Below are 23,351 nucleotides of genomic sequence, written 5' to 3'. Positions count from 1 at the left end.
CACTAGACATAAAAATTCCTCATCTTTAATTCGTTGATAGAAAAGATAATCAGCCAATCGTTATACTAATCGCCAATATCACAAACATAATTCATTTAGGAATCTTTTCGCCTCTTAATGCAACATCAAAGTCCTATTAAAAATACATTATGTTACATATACGTTTGCAAGAACGAAAATGGAGCGACTTGATCAAAATTACCTTATCTTTGTCAATTTTAAACTTTATGGGCTAAAAGATTTCTTACTAAAGCATAAAACATCGCCCACTATCATCTACTATTATTTATTGTCAAAATCTTTGGAGGATTCGTCGCAATGTAAAGATTAATAGATTAATTCGTATTCGAAGATAGAGACGATACATCTAGCAGCAATGATCAGCGGTTTAACAAAGTTTTGTAATACGAAGATTAGGGGAAGATCCGCAAATTCGATACGAATACTAAAGCTTTTCATATGTCGGATTAGCTTATTAAGAAATCAATGGCGGATATGTAAAATTGCGGTACTAATCTCCACGATAAGTACATCAGTTTTTCACGATTCACATTGCGTTGATCCAAGTTCCATGGTTGATGGTGTGTAGTATAGATGTATCGCGTTACATCAGAGGCAAAGCTTTCCGAGAGCGAATCTTTAGTTGTTCCGCGATCTTCCACCAAAACGGAGCTTCGTCGAGTAATAAATCCATCGATCAGTTTCTAACTAGAAATCGGAATGTTTCTAACAATGTACATCGCGTCGTATAACAAGTAACATTTCTTTTATTCTCATCTTTATCTTCTCATAGCCTTTCGTCCTGGTGAATATCAAATACCTACGTAAAAACCTGCAGATTGTAGTAAATATTAATGTATTTTTTATACATCTTGATAATAATCTTTGCCGATCGATCGAGGATTTTAGGACAGTATCTGGTGTTACGCGAAAAGCACGGTTTCTCGGTTTATCGCTTCGTGGCGATTCCCGAGCATTTCAAAACTCGGGAACAGCGTGTATCGAGTTAGTCGTTGAAAGTAAAGCTGTCGATTCTTTTCCACGAACAATCGCGAATCACTTCACGATCGACGACTTGGAAGCTCTAGGATAATTCCTGTGCCTAGTTACACCAAGTAAACAATTGCTCGACGTTCCTTCTTCTTCACTTAGAACTCATTTTTACTAAGTTGGTGTAAAGTGGATTTTCTTTAAAATCGACTAGTTCGAAATGGATGTGCGACGAAGAAAATTGAGAATTTACTTTTGGTGTTTGAAAACGAAATTCTCAATGCAAATAACGTTTATATTTAAACGTAAAAGCGTGTCGCAGTAACAACTAATGTTGATTTGTTCGATCGGTGGCTCGGTTTTACTCGTTATTCACTCGTTCGTGCAATACCTGTTTTCCAGATCAAATAACAGCGGTGTTTCATGTTGAACGACGAATAAAATGCGATGAATGAAAGTGGCATGGGACTGACTCTGCCGATGATGCTTGTGAATGGATCGTAAGATTTATTTATAATGATTCTTTTTTTAGAGAAGATAAAGAAATTCGAATAAATTTGCCGAATAAAGTGAAAAGCATAGATAAGGCTGACATCATTTTTCTAATTATACTATATGGAGAGAGATTATCACATAAATTGCTAGTATTGCGTGTATTGTGGTTTGTGTGTGTACACGTTTCACTAAAAAGAACAACAACGTTTCAACGAAAATATGAAAATTCATCGAACGGTTAAGTGATCTCATGATCAGAATAGTGAGAAAGAAAAAATATACAAGAAGAATATATATGTAACGTAGAGCCGCGTAAAAAATGTTGGTCACAGTTAAAGTTTAGTAGCGCGTCGAGTGCATGTTTTTAATCAAATACTTGGACGAAAATTCCGTCTTATATTTAATAGTTAATCTTGGTTGTTTTTCTTCGTTCGGGTTCCGCAAGTAATCCAGACTATGTTTTAATACAATCACAGCTTATTTATTCCGCCATTTCATCAAGCCTTTCTTACCATTTCTCTCTAAATAAATAACACGAATCAATGGATAAAAAAGTCGATCGTTGAATCGTCTCAATTCGTCATCTGATTCGTCTCCTTTTCCGAAACGGAACTTTTTGAAAAAAGTGGAAAAACCATTATATGATATAAAATATAAAATTCAATATATTTCGTACTGAACGATTAAACAGAGCGAATGTTCTATACTACGTTGTAGTTAGAAAACGATGATAAATATAATTCTCGATCATTTAAAAAAATATTGTCCGTCTCGCTTAATAACATTTATACATGTATTTCAATATCCAATAAGTGAAAAGTTAAAACTAATTGTTTCTTTATGGACTTGATAAATTCGCCCTTGAAGACATTAGACATTTCGCAGGCCTTCCTATCGAAATACTTAATCGTTAATTTGCCGAATTTATACACCGTCGTTTACTCATTGTCGGCATTTACAATTCGAGCGATTCCAGCGGTTCGAGCGGTTCGAGCGGTTCGAGTCAATTCGGCATTGTGACGACACGACGTCGCGTCGCACAGATTTTTAACGCGCAAACATCTCGCTTACGTTAGAGCTCGCTCGCGAAAATGTCGCGACATGTGCATAAGCAAACTGAAGCGGTCGTACGCAATTTACGGATTCGCGTAACCAACGTTCCGATCAACCGATATCGTCGAATCCTTCCCTCCAGCCGTTTCGTTTCGTTTCGCTGAGATCGAGCGTGTTTTTCCGCAAAGTGGCGATTAAAAGATCTACGCGATGCTCTTGACGACCTAGATCGCGACACGTCAGACGATCTGGAGCAAACGGCGCATAGATGCTGCGTAATAAACGATCAAGGCCCGATTAGTTAGCTGAATAGAAGCCGGCGCAGCGACCGATATGCGTTTTAATCCGTGCGAACGACGTTCTGCGGTCAAAGATGACGACGATAAGCGACATCGAAGCGATTACTTTTCATTCTTTGAACAATTAAACAGCAACCCACTTGGAAACTTTGGAAATAATTCGTTCATTAATTCAATGAATTAAAGAGAAAGGTTTTTCCAGCCGAGATAATTTAATCAATTAAGCAATTTCAAAATTGCGACAAAGATGATTAACGGATAAAACGAAATAATCGTATCAACAGCAGAGTCAAACTATTTAATTATTATATAACTAATAGATTCTATATGCTATAATATGGAAGTTGTGTGTCGTTAGTTGCATTTAAATATTCTGTCATTGGCCGTGTCTTAATCGTGCAAACCAATGAAATTTAATTAGAAAGAATAAAATTTAACTGAATTAATCGGCCGTAAACGGATTAAAAAAAAAAAATCAGAGGAGAAACAAAAACACCAGAGGCAGATGGAAGGAAATAAAAAACCAGTCCAGGATGATAAATTTTTATTTAAAAATTATGATTTTATTTTTTGTTGGCTGGTCAGCATTAACTCCTCTTATTGTTTCCAAGCTAAAAGTCCTATCGATCTTGACGTTCCACGTCAAACGCAAGAGAAAATCGCGCGAATCGCACCAATGGATCGTCCAATTCGAAAAATAATGCAAAGTCTTAGGCGTGACAGGAAGCCGAGTATAACTGGGTCGCAAGTTCATCATCGCTAATTACGATTATTATTAATCAGGAAGTTTCGGTCCGTCGCGAAATTCCCGCGGCTCTGCATAATTACAAGGCTGTCGAAGAGTATGCTAAATAATTGCACCGGTTTGTAGTCAAGATTGTTCTTGGGGTTAGGTTAGGACGTTGGTACTTTACCAAAGTCGGCTAATTTGTTGTTATTCGACAACGTACTGCTAAGAGAGGATCGTCGATCGTGGTTCTATCGCGCTTCAGACGTTTCTCTAAACGTTCACGTTTAGAGCTGACACTTACTTACTTTAACACTTTCAATACAGATTCTTACATTTCTTCTTACATTTATAGACGAGATATTTTGCATATCTCTCGAGTAGTACGGCTCCTCCAAATAACAGAAATTTATTTTTATCGACGGGATTAACCGCGTTAAAAGATTTTAAACACAGAATACGTTGTATTTTTAGAAATAAATCTTTCTCTTTTTCTCTTTCCTTTATCCGAAATGACACCTATAAACATACAAATATTAGATATATGAGACATTTTATGTGCTTTTAGTTACGAATATTGAGGGTAAAAATCAGTTTTCGACCAATCCTAAACATAAAACGTGCTACAAATAAAGAGTAAGTAAGTTTTAGGCTGACCTAGAGCGTTTCATGATATATCACCTGTGTGCATACCAAGCGGTTAATTTAACTGGAGTTTACTTAAAGAAATGTTCGTCCTTCCGTGCAATATGATACTAGTTCTCGGAAGAATGTCCTATTTTACCAAGCTTCGTTTTCCATAAGCTTTGCCACTGTTTCGTTACTATGATCAGTTTTTCATTCAGTCGCGTTATTAACAGTAGGAGAAACGTGAAAATTATTGTCGACATACCTGTTAATAATAAAAAGTTAATAATAGAAAAATCTGTATGTTTCCAAACATTAAGATATAGCACTATACTTACATACGTACGTATCAATAAATAAAATATTTCCTCTCTAGTTGAATATGTGCGCATTTTATTCACTGTTTTCTATATGTACCTATTTTCTGTTTTACCCCGCATATGTCTTTCAAACACCGTATTTCTTTTTCTCTTTGCATTATCTAGCTTATAACAATACATACATATAGCCACCGTATCACCCATTTTTGTTCTTTTTACGGTTCGTTTTACCCTTATTTCACCAATAGGTTACCTAACGAGGCAGCCACGTTTCATTTCTTCGACAAAGGTTTGAAGTCGTTGCCTCGTATGTATAAATTTGGCCAGAAAACTCGATAATTTAACGAGAGCAAGTAAGCCAGAAAAACTTGGTCCTTGTGTTCAGTCCAGCGTGGAACTAGTTACGTTACACGATCGACCTCCTGGTCTTGTATCGAATCATAGTCGTTCGGAAAGCGGTAAAAAGCGATGGCGGAATCGCGATCAGGGCGGTTGAAGGTGGAGAAAAGGTCGACTTGCCGCTCCAGCAACCGTGGATCGTTTGTCGTGAAAACTGACGGAATCTCCAAGTATCTCGCCGCTTCACATTATATCATACGTACTACGTATTACGTATAGCGCGGCTCTTGATCGATGCATTTTTATCAACCGGTAATTCCATTTCATAAACTCGATCCAGTCTGATCAAGCTTCATAATCAATATGATCAAGATCATATGGTTTAACGAATGTTTGTTAGAACGTATTCATGATTTTTGATGAAATATTTTACGATGAAATATTTTACCGCTTTATTAGAAGATTTTCGACTTGTTTAGTTAGAGTTTGAGTTCTTATTGACTTTTGAAGGTGACTAAAGAATTGGAAAGATAAGTTCTGTTTGGAATTGCAAAGTAATTAGAAATTTAAAACTTTGTTTTACGTTGGCAGATTTTTATGCTAAATATCCACCGCCCCTAGTGTTTGTAAGGCATCTCGTATCAACGTAGCAGATTCAAACGTTTCCTATTATTGTTATAGAATTTAAACGAATTTAAACGAGTCGTGGGTTATATTTCACAGCTTATCAGGCAACGCGGGTACATCGATCTGCTCGGTGTCTAGAAAAAGGAAAAAAAGAAAAAAGAGCAAATTAGAAAGCCATTGCATTGAAACATTTCCTAGCATTAAAGACATTCGTTTTACGCCAGAACTTGTCTCGGCTTTCGTCTTTTCCCAAGCTTGAAAACCAAATAAATTGAACGTTGAACCAAATAAATATATTATAAAAATATCGCTCGAAATAATTCGATGCTGTCAGTAGTAGCAGGCTATTCGTACTATTGAATTTTATATTATTGCATTTACACGATGATAGCATATAGAGCAAACGGTAATATCGTGTTACCGTATCTACGAGGTTGCATGAAAAACTAGGAAGCGCGGTAAGAAATCGTAACGGAAGATCCGTCGCGTTAAAATAGACATCCTGGAATTCGAATCTGCCTCGGTACATACTCCACTTTGCTATAGTACATATATACATATGTACTCGAGGCCGCTAAATGTAACATTGTACGTATATTTAGGCGCGGTACTGTCATCGGTGTGGCTCGATTTAAATATTTCAGCTTTTCTACCTGTATCGTTCAACGATCATTTCACGAAGCACAGTGGAATCTCCGTTCGAATTCGTTGCAATTCTTACCGTTCGAACGTTTTACTCTAAACTACACGCATCTAAAATTTACTTCGATTCACTTGTACGATAAAATGATAAAATACGACGGAGCACGTTAAAATTACGAAATAAAACATTTCAAAATTCACTCGTTTCCTATTTTCACATACCATATATACCATATATATTCCAGTGAGCTTGGAAATTTCCTATTAACCGTTATGCGAATTACTCTAAATCCTAAATAATCGCATTTCTTCAAGCACGACCGTATCTTAAAATTATATCGCTTATCGTCAATTATAAATTATCCGCCACTCGTTGTCAGCGTAGAATTAAAGTTCAAGAAACGGTGTATCGTCGCCCGGTGTTATCTGTTTACAGTATACAGCATGAACTTGTAGTCACTTGCTAAATATACCTACTATTCGTGAGATCATGCGTGTATAATTACATACTGGTGTTTCTTAATAAGCTTACGTTAAGAAACGTTGCTGTTGTTCGATAGTGATCATCGATAACTATAGTCCGGTACTATCGTTCTCTACCGTGTGTATGTGTGTGTCTGTTGAAAGAACGGATCGTCGAGATGTTTTTGCGTTAAATCGAACGAATTCGTGGTACAACGTGCTATGCGATAGAATGAGAAATAAAAAAAGAACCGTCAGCCTGCGTCTACGATATATATTCCTCGCGTGCTACTTGGTATATTTATCGCGGTGCTGCTTCGCTTTATCGCTTTTACCATTGCGTCGTTATCAAACAATTCATTCTTATAGCCAGTGGCGATTAGCTCTTAACGCTTTCGTTTCAACGAAAAATTAACAAATCTCCGTTGAAATCAATGAAACATTCTTCCTTTGTTTACGCAAAGACAAATGCTCAAATATTAGTAGCGGCAGTGGTAAATAAAGAATCTGTGTAAACAGCAATTTCAAGAAAGACCGACTACCATCGACAAATTTCCAATTCGCTGATGACTCGATCCAGTTACCCGTCAAATTGTGCAATGTGCTTTATCGTTGGTACAATATGAGAAAAAGGATTGTGCTCGAAAAACCCAGTGAAACAACAAACACCGATTGTGATCCGTGTTACGAGGATCCATCGTGGTTCTTAATGGAATAGCTTCTTAAAATGCCACAGTACGACGACAGCTTCCTCGACTCGCCGATCTTCCGGCGACGCACACGTAGCTATGCGGTGCAGAAGGGGTTCGTGCCGAAGTCGAAGAGCTTCATCACTGCCACGCCTCTGCTGTTGGCCGTGACCAATCACGCCAAGACCCTTTCCGGTTCCATATCGACCTGCAGCTTGAAAGGTAATTGGAAAAAAGAAATTCAGGTTAAGGGCATGATATATTCCGTGTTGTGGTTGGCCGAACGAGTCGAATGTTTAAAAGAACTCTCGCAGTCGCAGTCAAGGCAGAACATTCCCCGTTTTTGATTTCTTTGTTACTCGAGGAAATTTAGTCACGCGGTTCTGCTTAGAAACCCGGTTTCTCGTCTTCATCGAATACGCTCGAATCACGTTCAAGATTACGTTCAAGATTACGTTCAAGATTACGTTCAAGATCACGTTCGAGTTTATCCTGCTTTAGTTGCACCGTATCGTGAGTAGTTTTTCGTGCGCTTACGATTCACAGGAATTTTCATTTACATCGTTAGTCTTGCAATCGTATACTTACTTCTATCTGTACTATCTATCGCGCTATCTAATTTTGTTCAAGGCAAAGTCAACCCTTGCCGTTGTACCGCGTACCGTCGCGTCATCCAGGACAATTAAATTCAACAGGATGCATTCTTCGCGGAATATTCACCGGCCAAACGCTATCGACGTTTCCGGAATATCTGTTAGAGTAATTAAACTTGGGATAACCGCGTTATAGAAGCGAGTTTGGCCGCACTAAATATGCCATAGCCACGCTCGTGCTGTCAATCATATTAAGCACTGCCGGTAGCCACCTTCAGCTATTAACGCCTCCGCGGTCCGGGGTGTACGGTGCATACACCGATGTACTGTACACCATCGTGCTCCACCCCCTACGGTTGTGCATAAGGTATACACAAGCCAGTGATTTCCCCCTGGGCTAGCGGTGCGCTACAAATTGCTGCGTTCTCCCGCCCCGCTTTCTACCATTGGGAAACCATTTTCGAACAACGTGATTTTAAACTCGGTACGAACGTGTAAACAGAACGTTTTGCGTTTGCTCGACGTTTAACGGTTGACGGCTGATCCTTGACTTTTAAGACCAAGTGTTTCTTTCGAGATGCAACAAGGTCACTTTGAAAATTATGGAAATTTCTCTCTATAAAGTGTATAAAAATATAGTACATCGGTGACAAAGATGTAGTAACGTATGGATTCTTAGAGTAAGGACAAGTGATAATGGTAGATTTAGAGTTTAGAGCAGTTTAATAAGCGATACTCGATAACAACAGGACCGACTACAATATCGTCGTACGTCGACTCACACTCTGCTTCTCAACTAACTCTCTGGCCGTTGTCGCATCTCTTTTGTCTTTTGCTAGGCCCAAGCACACGTGTTCCGCAGACGCTCGTAGCCAGGGTCAGGTAGGTTTTTTCTAACGAAACTAGGCACTTGTAAAGACCGAGGACACCTTAATAGACCCGACAGCGCCTCGGCTCTCGCAACATTGTCTATAGTTAAGTTGCTGTTTCTTAGGCCCTTTTCCTTCCGTTAGATCATGAGATTTTCAAACTTGAGCTACCATCGTCACCTAGAAACGGAAGTCAGATTCCGTGAATACCGTTCTCCTGCGGCAAATATCGGGAAATATCGTGAAATATCGTCCTTTCCTGGAAACGGAGAAACATGCACGGATTCGTTCATAAATACGCGATACGCAGATTATTATGCGAACCGCAACGTTTACTCCTGCCTGTAAACAAATGCGCGCGAGAGGGTGCAACATTAACAAACACGAGCCAGCACGCACGGTAATTAATGCAATGATAAAGTTTGCCGATGTCCAGCCGAAAATTAAACCGAACTGACCATAGTTGATTTTGAAAGACGGCGGAACGCGATGCGATTGTTTGCGGGTCACGCACTGTTTAAGCGAGATCTGAATAGGATGAATTGCAAGTTCGAATTAAGTTCCGAATACGGTTGTGATACAGGCGAAACGTCGATTGTCCAAAAATTAACGTCTGAAATTAACGCGTGGATATCATGCTTTCAACCTAGTCCGATATCTGAAATATAATAAAATATTTTGAAATTGCCCAGCCTATTCTTAGATCCATCTTATTTCTTCTTATATGTCTATTATATCTTATATGTCTATAAACGTTACCTACGATTAGTTTACTATCTGAATAAGAAACGGTTAATACAATACTATGCGCTTCGTCTGGCGCGTTTCATTTACGTACACGCAAGTACACGAATGCAGCAGATTATATTCTGCAAAAATAGTATCGATAGATACTGCATCGCGTCGCTTCTTTTTCAGTTACTCCAATTCTCAAAATAGAAATTGAAAAATGCCATAAACAAAAAGAACAAATAACACGAGGATATAGGATAAAATTACTATTATAGGATACGCTACGGTTTAGCATGATAAAAGATTATACTTTTAATTCGTATTGATTGATTTAAGATTGTATTTTTAATAGTAAATAGTTTTACGTCGAATTAGTTTAGTATTAGTTTGTACATATTCGTAGGTAATACGGGCGCGGAATATTGGTTTATCAAGACGCTTTTCCTATATTCAAGTTTTTATCTCCTGTCTCTTCTGAAATGAATCTACTTTCCTAGAGAAAGAAGCGATCTTGTCGACTCGACGCGGCCGTGTAATCTCCATTCATGGAACTCGTTGCAGCCAACACTGTCACGAGTAGGCATTTTCTATTTGAAATACTAATCGCGGACGTTTTGGAAGAAAGCTAAATTCCTTTTAACGGGACTACATAAAATAATTATTCGCTAATAAAAGATAATTAAGCGAATAAACGATTCGACAAGGCTAATGAAAATATTCGTTTGTGCATGCTTTTTAACTTGTTACCTGTTTTTTTTTCCTCTCCTTCAAACGTTCGATCTTGCGATTCTGATCTTGCGATTTACATCAAATTTCCAAACCTTTCCGACATTTATCGTTATTTTGAGCGTCATCTATTTTAGAAATGGTGGTTTCACCACTTGTAAAATAAAGAGAACCCTACAAGCCGGGTTATTCTCGTTACGGATTATCTAGAGCTGCTCTCGTTTAGAAAATTGAACTACCAATTAATTGAGAATAATTTCACACGATACTCGAAACATTTATTACAATATCGAAATATTTAATCGATATTTCGCTGGATGTGAGAGAGATCGTCGCTTCGATTCCTTCGTTAATAATGGATTCACCATTGTCGTAAAACGTTTACCGTACAACTACCGATGAGAAAGATTCCGAATTACAGGATTACGAAATTTCAACATAAAAGTAATTTAAACGAGATAACAAAGAATCATTTTGGAAACAGGGCATTGACATTTGATCGAAAAATCGGCCTCTTCCATTTCTCTGGTTCGTCCTCTAGTTCAGCTTCTAATTCAGGCCGAATAAACTTGTTCCGTTCGATGGCATTTTCTTGCTCACGTCGGTACGAACCATGCGTTTTTCTTCTACACGAGCATATAACGCATCAAGCAGAATCGCAGGGCAGCAAGCTTGTTTTACGAGGGTAGCCGTACACGCCGCGCCGCAGGGTGTAAACCACTGCCTGCTTTGATCAAGACGTTATAGAAGAGTCCTCTTGGCCAGAGTTTTCAATCACTTTTGCACACTATTGACAAGCGAGCAATCGAATCTCGCCATTGGCACGCGCGGTACGGACAAAGTAGTCGACCGTTTAATCCTATAACGTACATTGTGTTTCGCGGTAAAGACGAAGTTGACGTTGGCATTAGAACGACACGCCGCGGCCGTATACTTATTCGGCAAGTTTGCCCAGTAAATCTCAAGACACACGGATCGGCGTAACTCTTTACTCTTTACGTTTCTCCTCGGTAGTCAAAAATTACAAGAGATTCGCTTTCCGCGGGGAAAGAGTTTAACGTCAACGAGCGAGCGATAATTTTCCAGCGAGAAGAGGAGAATATTTATCGCTGTTTGGCAAAGTGCATTTACACTTCTCCGCGGGGTTTCGGGGGTTTCGCGAGCTTCGGAAACGTGCCAGGGGGATGACTTCGACGACAGGTCGTACGTAGGGTAGGGTCGCGAGACTGTTTGCTTCTGCCTATGAACTAACTGAATCTGTGTACACGCGTATATAACATGTAGAAGGTGGAACAGCGAAGAAGTCGTTGGCCAAATACTTTTTCATCTCAAAGTAATTTCTTCTCGTTGTTGTAACAGTTTAGGTAACAACACTTTAAGTAATACTTTAAAAAGTAAAGAAAATTTACTCGCGAAAGATGATCAAATTTGTTAAATTCAGCCTTCTTAAATGATGCGTACGCACAGAAAGTTGAAAAATTAGTATTTCTCAGAATTTCAGATAGAATTGACAACGTTTGAACGTTAATTAAGTTTGCGATATAACGCGCAATGACACGCTTGGGAACCAATCGACACCAATTTTTCTTTATTTATAAGAATTTACTGCGTCTTATATTGCTACGCCCAATCTACATCCACGTTATTTCCTTAAATTTGTTATTATATATATTTTAACTAGAGTTTCATTCAAAAAGAATTTCGTCGATGCTCTCTATTTACCTCTAATCGTAATGCCATTCTATGCATTACATTGAACACGCGAATACCTACTCCTTTCACCTATTCTGTACGTTTTACGCGTTCTGTATTCTCAACTGTGAACAAGTTATTAACGAACCAACGAGAGGGAAAATAAAAAGACTAAAGAAAATGTAAACGGAGAACAATATCGCTGTACTCTTAATGGTATTCACGTATCGCCTGAACAATTTCGCAACGCGATAAAAAGGGCAACGATTTTAGGTGACAGTAGTTATCGCTGTATATCGTCACCGTAAACCGTAAGGTATTAGGACGCTGTTTAATAGTTAAAGAAACGCGAAATTCCTTGTTGGGGGTTGGAGAGAGGAAGCGAGACCGTGGAACAGGGTAGGCGGTTGGCGGTAGAAATAAATGGAAAAGGGAGTTAGGCAACCTCCGTGTCCTTTTTACTATTTCCTATTGTCTCTTACCCATTTCTTCCCACTGTAGGTCATTTCTCTCTCTCTCTCTCTCTCTCTCTCGTTCTCTCGCTCTCTCGCTCTCTTTTTGTGTCCTCTCCCCACCTGGCTTTCCAAAACCTTGCGTTTCCTCCCGTTTTCTATCCTTCACCAACGTTAAGCGTGCTCGGTTCTTCAGTTGTCGATTCCGATTCATGCAGCAACTTCCAGCCAAGTGAATTTTGCTCTACTGGTTGCGGAATGTAGACGCTGATAGAGCGGCCCGCGGGCCGAGACCGGTCTTCTAAGTCGGCGAAGGAAGGCGAAAGAAGATGAAACCATGGACCGGTTCCATCCTACCTTCTATGCTCGATTTTTTTCATCGCGTCTCACTGCTGCAGATCCTATGGTTACTCGTGGAAGCTTAGGAACGTCTCGGTGAAACATCGGAGAAATCGTTATTCGCTGGGACTAATTAAAAGTTTCTTCCAACGGTCGACGAGAGGATGAAGGGAAAAGGAAAAAGAAAAATTACGTGTTGAAACGAACAGCGTGTTGCTCGTTAAAAAATGCCTGGCGAACATCAGGCTGGAGATGGGCGATGGTTGGTTGGCCCGTGGGGACTGTATCAAAGAGGCGCGAGAAAGAAAAATATCAGGGAACGTGTGTCGTCGCGTCGTGGCAAGATCGTGCGCTGGCATCTCATTAGTCCGCGAATCCTCCGCGCTAATGAGATTAATTATCGTAGAGCTGTCGGGTCTCTCTCTCTCTCTCTCTCTCTCCCTCCCCTTCCCTCCCCCTCTCTCCCCCCTCATTCTGTCTCTGTCTCGATTTCACGCAGAAGGAACGCGAGGAGCAATCGGCTTGCTAAAGAAAGAGAAAAAAGAAAAATCGTGACAAACAATCGCACATGCCGTTCGATGGTAAGTACACGCGACGCACTAATTTCGCGAGAGACTCGTTAATTGTTCGCGGTGTTGCTCCTCCCTCGTTCTGCTCGATCCGTGACACGCAGCGGGGAATTTAATGCAAAGATTCGATTCGATGGGTTGAGTTCCTTTTCATTTTTCTTCTTTTAATAGTGATTTTGCTCGTTGTCCGACGATAGCAACGATGTCTAATTGCCGGTACTAGCGATAATTATACGCGTTGTCCAAACTAGATATTTTGATGACGGATAATCATTCGGGATCACAAAAGCTTCATCTTAACAAGAATCAAACAAAGATCAAAGTAAATAGGAGCTTGGGAATTTATTTACAAAATGCCATAGGTAAATATACATCTTTTGCGAGATAATACACTTGCGCTAGTTTTTCAACGAATTTAAGTTCGCGTTCTTCGTCCAGGTCCTCGATGGTCCTTCGGTCCATCGTGTTTAATCGGCCGAGTCAAATCCGCTTAGTTCGAACCACGATGAAATCTATCACGAGCGAAGAATGTTATCGAGAATCTTCGGTAATCGATAGGCAGCCGATCGACAAGGGCATAGTTGGCATTCGCAGGTGCGGATTGTTCTGGAATATTACGTTTACCCCTGTGGCTCTGTATCTATACGATGATCGGTAATGACAGTGACCTCAGGGGTTCTGAACCAGGGCAGATTTGAATAATTTCTGCGATTCAACCGTGGCGCGCCACCGCGACGTATCAGGAACTTTGTCTTTAAAAGGCATCGGGGAAGAGGCGAATAAACGATTGTCGATTAATCCGCCGTTTTTCCCATTACACGATCCATGTTGAATCGTGCAACGAATGAATTTTTAATTTCGACTCGGTCGGCGATCGATCGATCAACGATCGCATTTCGTTGGACTTTTATATTTCGTATCCTATATCGATGAATTTATAATAATGAAATTTGATTTTTCAGCACGGTGTAATTATCGTTTTATGATAGAATTTGTGTTCAAGGTTTTGGTACGTTACTACGAGATGATGTTGTCGGTTGGAAAATTCGAAGGAAAAGACGTACGTAATCGTATTCTAGAGGAGACGCTTTGACATTGCGACGTTAAAAAAGATAAGGAAAAACGAGAAGAGAGTGGGAAAGGGAAAGAGAGAGCGGTCTCTAGTTGAGCCGTGGTGTCGCGTCGGCGCGATAAACTATACATTGCTTGTACAAGTAACAGGCCTTAGAACTTGAGGCTTCGAACGGTTACAGACGGATCGACTGTAGGCGGTCGACTAGCGAGAAATTTTACCAAGTCGCTTCGTGTAACTGCAAATTTACTCGACTAGCTAAATCGACGGTTCGACCAACTTTCTGGCCAACTGGGGCCAGAAAATTGCTTGCCAGTCAACCACTTGGTCGACCGTTGGATTCGGTAGCCGATCGAACACAACTTTCTACCAACCTACACAACTACATTTTTATGTTCGCACGCGAAAACTTTACCTGCCAAACGACCCTGAGTCGTTAAGCTTAGTCGAGCAAATTTGCATTTCACGATTTACACAAAGCGCAATTTAGACGCCGCGCCGCCGGGATTGCAGAGGACAGGCGAGCAATGTATTTGCACCTTCCGAGGATGCCTTCTTCCGTATTTTCCTGATGAACGACGACGAATGTAAAAAGCCCACCGCAAAAATTTTACCAAGAACATATTAGCACCAATAACATATAAAAAATACATATTAGCAGTTGGAAAATTGAGGAAAATTTCCTATTTTACTTTATTCGTATCGTAATAGAAATGATTGGCTTAAATGGCAATAACATGGCGCGTGTGAAGTGGTACAATATAATTGAATCTTCGAGCTTATGAAAATTGCGAATGACTTTAGGCACGTAAAGGAGAAAATTAGTTTACGTACATGTGCATACATACGTATGCCCATAGTATAGTTAGTGTACTTATTATACCTAGATATATACAGTTTGCGATATAAAAATGCAGTAGAGATATTGGCGATAAGCATTATATTACGATAAGCACGTAAAGAAGATAAGAAAATGCTACAGTTCGTTCAGCCGCTTGGATACGGGGCGTAACTACATCTACCAACTGGTATTGTCATCCATATTCGCAGAATGATAACGTTGAGATTCTACCAAGAGACGATTACGAGGATTTACGATCCTGCGTTTATATTCCTCGCAATTACCATGCGATAATTCGGACTCTTCGAAACTAAACGAAATAATCTAATCGTTTAAGTAATCTTAACGATCGTTTATATCGTTTATTCGTTATATCATTTACGAAGGGTAGCGTTAGCGGATTTATCGGCAATAAATAAGGAGCGTATACAGCTAACGGGATTACGAAACGAAATGAATTTTTGTTACGGGATGTTGGAAACTATCAGTTAATTACAAATCCCTATCCTGGGTTACACAAGCTCTTTTACGCCACGGTATGATGGCAAGTTGTCAAACCTATCTTACGGATATTCTACGCATCGATATCGATCGCTAAAATATTACCGTGGTCTTTCTATTCCTGCAAAATCTCTGACGAAAAAATTAACTTACTTAAATTACTTAATTGCAAAATTAAATCGGCAACTTTCAAGGAATTGTCTCGTCAATTGTTTTTATTGCAATTTACACGGAGAAACGTGACCGCTACGAAAGTACGAAAGTTTAAAGGCGATAATTACACGACGTATGCGAATTTCGATGGTTGATCACGCGACGGGTCCGAACCCCCGGCAATCGTTAGCCAAGGGAATGAAAGATAAACTACGATCGAGTACACGAGTCCGAAGATCGAAGAGGAAAGACGGTCAAAGAATTAAAGCGGCTAACGAATACTTACATAGTTGAGAGATACTGGCGTCGCTTCCTCCAGAGTAGAAGAAGCCTCGCGTTTAGCCTCTCCTCTTGTCCAAGTGTGCAACTAAAGCTGCATTAATTAGTGAGTTGGCCTTACCTCGCCGAATGTGACGGTGCCGTCTCGCGTTAACCCATTTGCGAACTCAAGAAAACGTGCGGTCAAAGGAAAACGGCGGCTCTTCAACGTCATTAAATCAAGCAACGCAATGATAGCATTAACTATAGGCGTCATTAAAGCGATTATTTTTTTCATCTTTCTTTCCTTTAAGAGCCACTAGGGCATTCCCCTTCGCGCGAACCATTTTCAGCGATTAACCAAACAATCGATACAGATCTTCTTTCCCTTGTTTCCATTTCTCCCGCTCCATCCCCCCCCCCTCTCTCTATCCCTTCCATACGTTTTATACGAAACATGAAATTTGGAAGAGGAAATTGGTAGTGATATTTGCAAGATTTGCACGGAATAATAAAGAGATTGCATAGAATATAAAATTGTGAGAGAATGGTAAAATACAAAAATTTACTTAACCGTCTAGATGCGGTAATATTAATCAGTCGCGTGAAATGTTTGATTTTTTCAATTTCTTCCATAGATTGTCCTTTTTAGAGTCAGATTTAGTCGTTAATAGTAGGTTACGTACGGTCGTCTGAATCGGATGATCGATACGATCTTTAGACGAACTGTCGCGTCTTAATTAGTTCGAATATCCTAACAAGCATACCCCACACCCCATTTTATTATCCCATTTTCCAATGGACTCGGACGCCTGCTGCACTGACGCGGCAACAATATCATATCTCAGAGTTAATATTTTTCAGAAGATATCGTATTTGCTCTCTGCAAGCAGCCCTCGTGCAATCAACTACCACCTTCTAAGCAAATATAGTCACGTTCTGCGGCTGGTAACGGCTTTGCGTCGAATGAAATGCCGCGTGAAATGTGGGTGGATACATGTACAACAATGTACATCGAAGCATAAATGGATTGCCAAACGAGAATCAACTTCTGAAAGTCTGACTCATCAGTATATTCGTCCCACGCTATCTCCTTTTATCCACACAGGGTCGAATCAGCCTAATGCCAGACTGCAATATCAAGCGATTCGTCGAAATGTTCAGGGCTCGATGCTCTTTCCAATTACGGGAAATGTACACTAGTTTATTGGATCATAACCGCGAGCGAGACGTTCGAGCGAAGATCGCGAGAATTCGAACAGAGTTGTTATTGCTCTTAGCGGGGGTTATTGTTTGTCCGAGTGGATCGACGTTCGAGGGATCGGTGCTCGTTAAATCATAGACCAACCGATTCTTTATCTATCGAATGTGTCCTGTATTCGTCAAGTAAAGTCCAATATATCTACCTTACGTGGTCGCGGTATCGATCGGTAATAATAGGTATTGGTATTTTCAAAATTTGGGATCTTTTTTAATCCATGTTTGGGGATCACGATCGATACTGTGAAATTTACACAAATTTTCCGGTCTTCAAATATATGTATACCTACTGACATACATACTTATTCGCTTGTAAATCGTTCGATATTGGATTTAATTGGAATCATCAATGTTCGCTGTACCGTTATCAATCCTCCGAACCAGAGTTAACTTATCCGATTGTGCCAGCCATTGTTTACCGGAAACAAAGCACATCGGAGAACGATGAACGTGTCACCGATGCGATCGAACCTAGCCAATGCAGTGCAACGGCATGAAGCGTCTAGTTAGTATCCAGACGCTTCGAGTATCCTCGGGACGTTGGAACACGTGCTAATTAACGATGTTCAGATACCGCCCCATTTGGCTCTACCTTTAATACAATACCAAGGCAAGAGCAGGAATCATCCATCCATCCTCCTTTGTTTCCGTTTCGCCTAGAAATCGCAGCCTATACGTTTCCCCTTTGTTCACCGTTATTCGCTTGATCGCTGAATCCGATTGCCTCGCGTTCATCCGGGACCACTTTCGAATTTATTTCACACATATGGAAACACCTAATTCCCTTCGTTTGCCATCTAAAAGATGCGTTTGAAAATAGTTCAACTTTGTTCCAACAAGTGAAACTAATTGCTTGCCACTGAAAAATTTTCTCTATCGTATGGATCGATTCACCTTGTTAAAACAATGTATATAATTGGGAAACGTTTCACCAAGATAATTCATCATTTATAATTTGATAAAAGAGGTTTGTATGCTTGCGCAAACAAGCAAGTCCCAGCGCGAGTGCTTGCTCCTCGGAAAAGTCTCGAAAGCTCGTTTAGATCGAAGCTTGCGGCTAACGTTTGCCGCGTGATTGGCCTGGAAACGTAAAAAAGGTTCATATCTGAGTAATTTCGTGTTGCCAAATGGAAGGTGAATGCGCAGGAACAAACATCGAAAGACGTTTTGCACGTTTGTTCGTCGTCCTTTTCTGCACGCAGATCCCTTGCGCCGTTTCTCTCCGCTTATAGTCTGGACCAACCGAACTAGGATATATCGCCGGTGATCAAGCTATTTCTCTATAAATTTAGTAAAAGAAAATAAAAAACAGTTTGGAAGTTGTTCCTTTGTAAAGTCGAATGAAATTATTAATTAGGAAATACAGGTAAGCGTTGATTATCGACTATGCGCTTAAGGATATATGGGTGATCTTATTGATAATTAATAACATTACCATCTGCAATATTCCTATTATTTCCCTCACGCGTCCAACGATCATCGCTTTAAAAATAATACTTTTCTTTAAATACGATTTTTACACCGCAGTGCGTTATTTCTGCTTTTCAAATTTCTGCGGCGCAGCAACTAAATCTATGCGCATTTTGCGCCAAGAAAAAGGTATAAAACGGATACGCATATATACGATACCGTCGTTTCCTCTTTCTCTCCGAGGGACGCTTTTATCGGAAACGGATAATATCGTGCGCGATATATGCGACACGGCCAAGACCGGAAAGAAGTAATACAGCCCTTTACGCTCCACCCCTACCCGTGTCTTCTCGCCTCGGCCCCGTGTTCATTACGCTGGTTTTACGACAACATTTTTCTTCAGTGTCGCGCGGCTTCCTCTCTCGCGAGGGATCGTGTCGCGCGTTGCGTCTCGTCGCCGTATTTTCGCTTGCAAATTCTCGATACACTCGGTGCACGGGCCAATATTTTCCCGACGAGAATCCATGTTCTCTCGTCTTTCTCGCTCGTAGCCTTGCTTCCGTTTAACATCCTTCGTTATTTATCTCTATCGCCGTACAAGTTTAATTCATTTTTCTGCGATTATTAGGGACGCGTATGAACAGTATCGAGATTCGAAGATCTTTCACCGGTACAACTACACGATTATCGAACTGAAACCTGTCGTACGCACGATCGTACGGATCAATGATATCGGCTAAGGATTAAATATTTAGAAGATCAAAACGACGCAATGGAACTTTTATCTTTCCAATTAGAAAAGAAGAAAGCAACAGTCAAGAGCGCTGCTAAATTAAGATTCTGACGAGTTAAATCAAGTAACTTTACAACCTGTGTCGTATCGCACGAGCCGAGCGTTTTCATTGAACTCCAAGGAACAAATAATCGTGGTCCGAGTCGTTGATCGCTAGTAAGATGAAATTATGAGATTCGACCGACCCGAGGCGACGCAACGCTTTCGTCGGATCGCATTTATTGCTAAAAGCAGCGAGAACGCATTGTTCCAAGTTTTTCGATTAAAAGTTCCCCGGTATCATTCGCTCTTCCTTTGGCTCCGTAAAACGCTTCTGGTCGGTTATTTACGTTTTCGCTGACTTGGAAGATAAATTGGGTTCGTTGCTGAGACAGACTTTGAAGAAACAATAGCCAGTATTGGACAGTGTTGTACGCGTGAGAGAAAAATTCCGGCAAACAATCTTCAATTTGAATATTGCTGCTCGTAGAAGAAAGAATTTTTCGCCCGTTAAAAGCAGAGAAATCACGGTTTAACATAATCGGATAACTCGATCGAACATCTGGATAATTTACATACTTTCTGCAACTCGTCGTTATCGCGCAATAATTAGTAACGACGAATTAATTGCAGCCAGATTTCGTAAAAGTCGCTGGAACGCTGCAAAATTCGAAACGCCCGAGATGATAACTTACTTAAACCTGTCGTATTTTATTAAGAAAAAAGATTCCTCACATCGTTGTCAGAAAGCGATGGATGGTGTCATCGAATGATCCAATTCGTCTCTTTTGAATCAATGCCATCGCTCACTGAATACTTCCAAAAACTAAATAAGTACTACTAAATAGTAAAATATTATAGCTACCTATAATATATGTACCTACTTTACTTAGATACTTGCTTTATTCGTTTACTCCTACCACTGAAATACTCTATCTGCGCTACCTAGTACCAATATCATAATTTTCTGAACAAAATTTTACCATCCTTTGTTACGTTGGATTCATTTTTAAGCGACTCCACCGTTCTTTTTTTCTTTTCCTTCTTTCTTTTTTCCTTTCTTTTTCTCTCTTTTTTTGTCTCTCTTTCTTTTCTCTCGCCTGCAATTAAAGCAGCGTTGTGTAGCAGAGTAGCCTTCCTTAATGTTCGTTCGCTGTTCCGACGCGACTAGCAAGAATGAAAATGATTCGCCGTCCCTATTACACGTTACGTTCTTATTTAGCATGGACCGATGCTCCGTAGCGTGTACGGTAATGTACACGCGTGTATCGAAACATGGCGCGGTCACACAGGGTGCATCGATGTTTTACCTACCGTTAATCGCAACGACGCAACGGAGAAACCACTACGGCTGGCGGTCGTAAAATGTCGTTTATCACCCGCTAAAGTCATTGCAGCGCTACCTCCGTGGGACGCCATTAATACGCAAATTGCGAGCAGAAATTCTGTGGGACGAGTCGCAACCACGATAACTAATACTTATGCAAGTCGTTACGGTTCTGGAAAGTCATTGGGTGTTTCTATGATTCGCTCTGAATTGGGAAGAATTCAAGATCGTTATCCACGTGGTAACACGAAATTATATTTATTTACTTATTTTGTTTAGTTAAGAATCGTGGACTTACTAACTTAAAATGTTAAACGACATATGTAAATATTAGAAATAGTAGAATATCATTAATCGTAAAATATAGTACGCAGTAAGTAAAGCGTGCAAATCAGTAGTAAATTTAAGTAATCTGATATACTTACGTATGTATTTCGGTAGCATTCGCGAAAAAATGATAGAGCGTATATTTGTATATTTGTATTTTGCGTACTACAAAAGTCGTTAAAACATTTCGAGGTTTAGAAACAGCCATGTGTAATAGAAACGAAACAGGAGTTTTCCTATATTAACGAACGTGTACAATATTGCGTTTTACGAATCAGTTGATAAAACGGCAAAAATGAATCGCATGAAAACGATCAACGTTCGACAACGTTCTACGTAACGAATCCTTGACGGTGGCCGATACATACCATACACTTATGTATCACAAGCTATGTATTTTGTTACTGCAAGTCGAAATGCACGCGGATCGTGTTTTTTACGATCGTGCCACTCGCTCCACGAGTTCCGTCCAGAATTTTATTATTACGCCGAGCGAGAACGAACTGGTCGAGAAAATAGCACGAAAGTCGGCCGTAAGAATACGGCGAAAGAAAGGAGAAAGGGATAAATAAAAATATAAGAGGAGGCCTGGTCGTTTCACGGACAAGCTCCGATACTAATAACGGATAATAAATAATTATATCTTGTATTTTATAACATTTTGTATTTAATAACTTACAAATTACTAAATTACGAATACTTGACGAAATGTATTATTATGTCTGCAGAATACATATATCTATATGTAAGATAGTTGTCGGAAAAATGTTTCACAGCGACCTTTTTTATCAACGCTCGTTCTTATCGACACGACGAAAAGGCTGAAATTCTACATTTCTTTCTGAATAACTTGGACGCTAAGAAGAATAACTTTTTTCGTTTCTCGTTTAACATTATGCATGGTCGAATGAGAAATTCAATTACATATAAGATTTAAAAGAAGGAAATCGATCGATTAGACAACATACTATAAACTATAAACTTGTATTGTTCTTTTCTTATGAAAATCAAATTAATTTTCACGTCTGTGTATCACTCAGATTGCAGTATTGTCGAACGCGCGAATAACGGCCGATCACGAAAATGGGGATGTATTACGTGAAACGGGGTAGGAACGGAACACAGCTGATGCATCTTCCTGTCAACGTGGGAGCGCGAGCGTGAAACACACAAGAGCGCTTATCGTTAGTAGAACAAGGACTAAAAAGGGTCGGGGGTGGGTGTGGGAGGTGGACGAGGGTGAGAGAAGAAAGATGGAAAATCTGTCGACACAAAGAAAGCACGAGTAGAGAAAGAAGAAAGTAATGGAAAAGGAAGATCGAATATCTCGTATGGTACAGATACAGGCGACCTAAGCAGGCTGGACGAAACTGTATAGAAAAGAGAGGAGAAGAGAAGACGTAACGATAGGCAGAGATAAAGAAGCGCGAGAGAGAAGGTCGACCGGGTGCAGGACACGCACGTCGCGTCGGTGCGACTAGGATGGAAAGACAAGAGATCGTACTCGATGCTCGTTGGGTGAAGTTAGCAGTCGATGCGCACACGCCACGCGCTCCGGACGTACGTATCGTTTCTCTCTCCGGTTCGGTGTCTCGTCGCGTCGCGTTGTCCGGTTCGTTCCTTTCTTGGTTTGTCAACGTGTCCGTTTCGAGCTAGGGAAATCTGTTGCGCGGCTTCCGCTCGAAATTGTTTCCTCTGCGACACTCTACGCGACAGAAACTCGGTCGACCGACGATCGTTCGACGTCTCGGTCGTTTCTCTGCCGAACAGCCGCCGCATGCGACCGGTTACGAATTTCAAGAAAACCGATCCTACCAGTGTAATGGTACATTTAGAATTCACGATGCTTGTGATATATCAGTATCAGTATCAGTGAGCTACTTATTCTGTGCAGTTTTCATCATTGCTGTGTGTGTCGAGTATACTCGAGTTTAGGATAAAATTACGACGTTACCTTATCGGAAGACTTGGATGGTTCCTTGGAATGCTCGTTTCTCGTTGATGCCCGAGCAAAACGGGTTGAGCCGTGAAATCGAAAGCCAGGTAAACTAGTCGTTTCTCTAAAAACGATCGTGTTACGACGTGATCTGTGCAACGTCGAGACGCGGTCCAATTAGATCGATAATTTAAATATCTGTAGTTTGAATGCTTTTATAAGACTACAGTTCTATCTTATAGATTGTTTATA

General features: G+C 40.2%; 1 protein-coding gene and 1 long non-coding RNA gene across 15 annotated transcripts in view; one reads left to right on the top strand and one right to left on the bottom strand.

Annotated features, from left to right (window-relative positions):
* The window catches only part of LOC126864581 (guanine nucleotide-releasing factor 2), a 61,710-nt gene that overhangs the window by 8,552 nt on the left and 29,807 nt on the right, over positions 1-23,351 (top strand). For 2 of the 13 annotated variants that reach the window (XM_050616060.1, XM_050616059.1), the window contains exon 2: positions 7,101-7,492. The exons of 1 other annotated variant lie outside the window; for it this stretch is intronic. In XM_050616060.1, coding sequence (XP_050472017.1) covers positions 7,309-7,492 — 184 coding nt within the window. In that variant the 5' untranslated portion in view covers positions 7,101-7,308. Of the gene's footprint in view, positions 1-8; positions 1,491-6,950; positions 7,493-22,664; positions 23,207-23,351 lie in introns of those variants that run through there. 10 more of the 13 variants (XM_050616063.1, XM_050616061.1, XM_050616057.1 and 7 more) reach the window with 10 other exon arrangements.
* On the bottom strand, positions 3,365-5,173 carry LOC126864598 (uncharacterized). Of its 2 annotated transcripts, none has more exons than XR_007689241.1 (3): positions 4,538-5,173; positions 4,222-4,456; positions 3,365-4,083 (listed from the first exon to the last, which is right to left on the bottom strand). It is a non-coding gene; the product is annotated as an uncharacterized LOC126864598 (long non-coding RNA). The 2 variants fall into 2 exon arrangements; XR_007689240.1 differs by having other exon boundaries at positions 4,530-5,171.

The sequence above is a fragment of the Bombus huntii genome, chromosome 4 (genome assembly GCF_024542735.1).
Source record: "Bombus huntii isolate Logan2020A chromosome 4, iyBomHunt1.1, whole genome shotgun sequence".
NCBI lineage: Eukaryota > Metazoa > Arthropoda > Insecta > Hymenoptera > Apidae > Bombus > Bombus huntii.
Note: the sequence above shows the minus strand (reverse complement) of the source record. Positions and strands in the feature narration are given on the sequence as shown.